The sequence below is a fragment of the Carettochelys insculpta genome, chromosome 10 (genome assembly GCF_033958435.1).
Source record: "Carettochelys insculpta isolate YL-2023 chromosome 10, ASM3395843v1, whole genome shotgun sequence".
Lineage (NCBI taxonomy): Eukaryota > Metazoa > Chordata > Testudines > Carettochelyidae > Carettochelys > Carettochelys insculpta.
The window spans coordinates 43,055,082-43,061,081 of record NC_134146.1 but is presented as its reverse complement, the minus strand read 5'-3'; the positions used below and the strand labels follow the sequence as shown (position 1 = coordinate 43,061,081).

The 6,000-nt window shown below is 36.7% G+C and overlaps 1 protein-coding gene across 2 annotated transcripts in view; it reads left to right on the top strand.

Moving 5' to 3' along the window:
* Window positions 1–5,385: 5,385 nt before the first annotated feature.
* PEX5L (peroxisomal biogenesis factor 5 like) overlaps window positions 5,386–6,000 on the top strand; it is a 65,789-nt gene continuing 65,174 nt past the window's right edge. For both annotated transcript variants that reach the window (XM_075004047.1, XM_075004046.1), the window contains exon 1: window positions 5,386–5,454. In XM_075004047.1, the coding sequence (XP_074860148.1) occupies window positions 5,386–5,454 (69 nt within the window). The remainder of the gene's footprint in view (window positions 5,455–6,000) is intronic.

Sequence of the window (6,000 nt, the reverse complement as noted above, 5' to 3'; positions counted from 1 at the left end):
CACAGCGCAATTGCTTCCTTTGTCCCTCCCATCAGTGGGCCCACGAGGACATAATGGTTTCAATGAAGTTTTTGCCCAGAAGTTTTCTGAGATCTGTGACTTTTTTATCACTTCTGATGAGAGACTGCAATCAAAATATTTGATAGTTCACATTGAAATCAGCCATTTCAACCCAAGTCCATGTTGCAAAAAGATCTGCATTGTAACCCATATGCAAGGAGACCACTGAGAGGGAGAGTGAAGCGTGCTCTGCAGCCTTGACTAAGATGTCATGTGGTCGAGCCTCATGGCTTTTGCCCCAAAGGGCTCCCACCTGCTCTTAGACTGCCTTTACACATCAATGGCCAAAGGAACCATTCTGATTATGTAGTCTGAAATTCTGGAAACCAGTACCACAGAACTTCCCCAAAATAATTCTTAGGGCACCTTTTTGATTTTTTTTTTAAAAATTCCTGTCTTGATTTTAAAAGTGTCAGTCACAGAAAAATCCACCACAATCTTTGATTAGTTGGTCCAATGGTTAACTACTCTCCTAGCATTCAAAAACACTCAAAAGGCTTTGTTATCTTTCCAGTGTTTAACAAAAAAAAAATTCAATAGCTGTTGCAAAAGGTACTGTCATCCTCTGGCCAACTCTGCTTACAACCCACCATCACCAAAGTAAGCAACTCAGTCTCATCACAGAAGTCAGCGCTGAATGGAGATGGAGACTGAAGTACCCGCAATATTCGTACATACTCCTCTAGTGGCTGAGCCACAATGAGGTTAAGAGACTGCAACTGCTGCTAGCAATCATTGTTACTTTATCTCAAACTATTGAGGTTAGTATTTTTTGTCTGTTGTTTAATGCAGCCTATATCCTCAGACAAGTGAATGCAAAATGCCAATACATTGTTTTTAGCTCCCTTGGGATCCCTAAAATACTGGCACTTTGTCCTATTTTAATGCAATAGCACTGTTTGAAGAGTCCCAGACGCAGATCGCTCCTTTTCCCATTTATCTTCACAAGTAATGGAAGAAAGTTATTCTTTTTTTCCTCAACAGACAAGGAAACATATCTTACAAAATTGCTATGCAGGTATACCTGTACTGATTATGTGTGTACTTTACCTTTTTTTCCTCCAGTATTTGTCATAGTAAAACTTTAGGTTACCACTATTGCAAAAGAAATGATTTGAGAATGCATGGACACTAGCAAATTATGAATATTCCTGGTATATCAATGAAAAAACACACTTGTAGTAGAAAACCAGAAGAGTATCACCATGTACCATTCACTGTGAGCCAAATACAGTAGGGTCTCAACATTCGCAAGGGTTTCATGATGGGAACCCTCATGAATGCTGAATTTTGTGAATATGCCAGCCCCTGGCTGCCGGCGCTCCTGCCCAGAGCCCTAGAGGAAGCGGCAGCTGCCGGCACTCCATGCCCCAGAGCCCCAGGGAAGCAGCCGCTTGCGAATAACTGAATTCACGAACCATAGGATCATGAATATTGAGACTCTATTGTACTTCTCTCAAGTAGACTGGCAGTGCCTTCCTGACTTCAAATGGAATTGCACAGGTCTAACATAATGTTGGATATGTGTGTGTATGTATCAGAACACAGATTATAGAGATGAACATGTCTACAAAAACTAGTTGACTTCGAAAATAAATGTCAATTTAATTATGTCATGAACTCTTTTATCTTCAGATTTATGAAAAATTCTCACACTCCAGCATTAACAGCATGGATATTCATGAAAAAGTGAATTTTAAGCTCAGATTCTTAACTATTGGCCGTTAGTGAATTTCAAAGCCCAAACTAGATTAGAGTTCTTACTGTGTTACATTCAGTGTCCAATTAGGGAATAGGCAAAATATCACATGACTTATGTAACTCCAAGATTTAGGCTTTGTTGAAATTAGACTATCAGATATCTGCAATGAACTGATCATAAGGTTTTCACGCAAAAAAAATTGCAGATTTCAAACAAATCAGTTTATGAATTTAATTGTCTTCTCACAAATGGTAAGGCCTTGATGAGATGGTTATATATCTCTAAGGATCATATAGCATCGTATCGCTGTCCCAGACACTAAGGCCTTGCAAATGATCATACGCTGGCATATTAAAAGCTGAAAAAAAGTGCTATACAACATGAATTAAGTTGCTAGATTATATGTTTTCACTCAGTAAAAAAATGTGCATGCTGTCCTGAATGTTAAATTAATATTCTCTTACAGTAGCTTAATTAAAACCTCATTAACAAGTATCCCATTCTTTGTAAGTAGCGTGATTTGTTCTGAATTTAATTTAGTGCTATTCAGAAATACCAGCTGGTAAACCAATATATTTCTCTGTAGAGTGGGCTTGCAAAATCTGCACACTCCCATGGAAATGTCTTTTACCATCCATTCTCTCAGCCTTGAGGGAGAAATTGCAGAAACCATTAGCAAGTTTTTAGCTGACCCTATTACAATATTCAAAGTGGGGTGAAAATACTCTAAATATTGTATTATTTATCTTGTCCTGGAGATATCTCCTAAAAAGGAGTGGTTAAGTCTTAATTGTACCAGACAACAAAACACTGATGTACTCCTCAGTTATACAGCTTCAGTACATTGCAAGAAAACAAATCATACATTTTCCCTGCACCATTTCACTTAAGACAGTATCTTTGGTTTACATGCAGTTTTTCATGCTGTGCATCCTAATTGTTTAAATCTCCACAGTGCTGACAAAAGAGGTATTTGTGAATCTCATTCACTGAGTGATCAAAATGTTGTATATATGAGAAAACAATCAACCCCAGGTTGCTCAGTTATGAAGAACTGTTCATTATGAGAAGCTTGCAAGTGTAAAATTAGCTGTTTCAGAAGAATGGTAATGCTTAACACCAAGCTACTGTGACAGATTAGGAGGACAGCAATCCATTATTACTAAGAAACAACACTTAACAATGGAGGCAGCCAAATAAATAAATATACATTTTAAAGCAATTCTTCCATTATTATTTGTATAGTAATGTCTATATTTAAAATATTGTAATTAGAGCGCCACAGGTTACCATTTCAGTTATAGCTAACAATCTAAAAGTATTAATCATTTTTGTGCCCAAGACACAGATACCAAAATTATTCCTGCCCCACCCCCGCCCCTGCCGCCTCCTTTCTAGAGGAAAGGGGAAAATAATTTATTGCATATCACAGAACATAATCAAACATGCTCCTGCTCCTGCAAGCTGCCAGAGGTGCTGATGCCAAAAAGACAGGTAAAATTTCAAGTATATACAATAATACCCTGAATACAGTGGTCGAAACTTTTAAACTTGGTCATCTAACATTAGGCACTGAAATCAATATGTAAGCACCTAAATAAGTGGCCAGATTTTTGGAGGTATTGAGCATCTCTCTCCCCTGAAATCACTGGGAACTACTGCTGCTGTATTCTGGTCTACTTCTCCTACTTCCAAATATGCTGCAAATCTAAGTTCTGATTCCAGAATCTTTCTTGTATATCATGAGCGTACCAGTTACAAATAAATCAACATGGGTCACACATACATGTTTGGGCTTGTAGTTCGCATGAATAAATTCTGTTTTGACTTCCAAATGCAGCAAATGTAAGACAAAAGTCGCTGTTGAAAAAGCAATACAGTATCCTACAATGTAATTTTTACTGTTACTATTCTGACTATAAACACCCTTTTAAAGTGATGAGGTACATGGTATATGATATCAGCCATTCAAAGGGCTATTTTTTATAAAAGTTGATAGCAGGCACTAATGTGAGTATCATGACTCTTTTCAGGCAGTAGGTGAAACCTTGAAGAAAAAGTGGCTCTGTCTTCAAAAAAGTGACCTGACCTTTGCTTTGGTGGGTTTCTACTGTGCAAGAAATAAAAAGCACTGCATGCTTTCTGATGCATCCTTTTTTTAATGGATAAACTAATTCTCTATAGCATTCCACACATAAGGATTATGTTTCTAAACGTCAAATAGCATGTTACGAATGCCAACTAAATAGTAGCCCTACCTAACATTACAGAAAATATTTCATGGATTTGTAATATATCAAATGAATCATGAATAGATAAATGTTGGACAAAGAACCTTCAATAGGCGTACCATTTAGAGCTCATTTCTCACCAAATAAGAGAGAATATCCTAATCTGAAGTAAACTTTACAGTGACTTTGCAGTTATTTGTATATCAAAAGAATTACAAATTGAGCATGCCTATGTTTTATGACACTTATGGTATGAGAACTTCTTGCAGCATGCAATGAACTATCTCTAGGTTGCCCACAATGCATCGCACAAATAAGTTAATTTGACTTCATTTTGTTCATAAACACTTTTCTAAAATCGCAATACTATTCATGTGTTCTGAACTGTAAACAATCATACAGTATTTGTGGTGTTAAAAGTTACATCACATGTTTGGTATCAATAAAAAGTATCCTTCTCAAGACACAGTATATACACTGGTATTTTTAATCCCTATTATACTGTACTGTAGCTAAAAATGTATTCAATACACTGTTCGTTAATGAAACGTATTTAAGATTAGGACAAAATCCTCCTTTGGTTTTCATACACTCCAGACTCCCATGGGCTTCAATGGAGGTTTGCGAGTATAAGAAAAGTCAGATCATGCTCAGAATCACATGGCAGAACTCAGCTCCACAACTCTGCTCTCCTTGCACCCAGAGACATTTGCCAACACTTATAAAAGTTGTGTACATACAGGGAGAGCACAGTATCAGAGACTCAGGACCTGCTATGTAGCTCCAAGAGAATTTTGACATTAAATTTAGAGTATTTAAAGTAGAATTTAACTTACAGTTTTACATATGCTCTAAAACTTCATAACGGTCTGATTTCTTTTTGTCTGTAACCTGATTTGAGGAAAAAGCCTGTATATTTCAGCCATAATGTTACAGGTAACTACGATTAACTAGTGGTGAAGAAATAAAGGGCCTGATCCTCCAGCTATTACCCATATGAAGGCCAAGTTCTTTGAGATTCTCAGCTTCCTTCACTCCTTCTGATGTATTCCTGTGAGACCACACAAAAGCAAGGGCATTTGTAGCCCTACTGACTTCAACAGAGTGATTCATATGAGTAAAAGCTGTAGGATGGGGCCACAACACTGTTACCAATTAAGTTGTTGGGGTTTTTTGTTTGCTTGTTCAGGTTTGGTGTTTTGTTTAATAGTATTTGTGTATTTTATTTCAACGACAACATACTTCTACTTCCAGAGTAACACCATCATTTAATTACTGGATTGTTCTGGGGTGTTTTTTGTAACCAGTGCTAAAGATTCCTCCTGACACAAGCCATTGTTGATTTCACTGTTGTAGGGGAAAGGCTCTAGGGCGGCAGATAAGGCTGTTGCCATGGTGATGAAGGAGCTACCGAGGGAGGAGTCTGCAGAGGAAAAGCCCCTCCTCACTATGACATCACAGGTGGGCAGAATGTTAGGATTCCAAGGAGGCAGCTGACATATGTTAATGTAACAAAGAATGCAAATTAACTAGCAGATAAGCATTAACAATCTTGAGTCAAATCTTTTAGCAAGCAATTAGTTTTCCCAAAAGAAAACACTATTATGAAATGCCACACACACACCAAAAAAAAGGGAAGTTGGAGAAATTAATTCCCTGTTTAGGTTTTCAATTTGCATATTTTATTTTTAGTGATTCTCCTTGAGGGAGACTCTTCGGAAAACATTTTATGCAAAATTATATTTTGTGCCATCATAACATACTAAAGAAAATAATAGCTTGTAATAAATAAATTAGCTGCTTGAGCTTTGGAAGATTTTTAACAACAAATGTAAATTTCCTGAAGAAATGATTTGTAGTAAGCATAATATACATATGTCAGTTACCATCAGATTATTTAAAATTGATTTTAAAGGGTCAAATATTATTCATGCCATCAATATGTACCTATCATAATATATACAAACATTCTGACTTACAACGTATATGTCTAAAATCATATGTAAC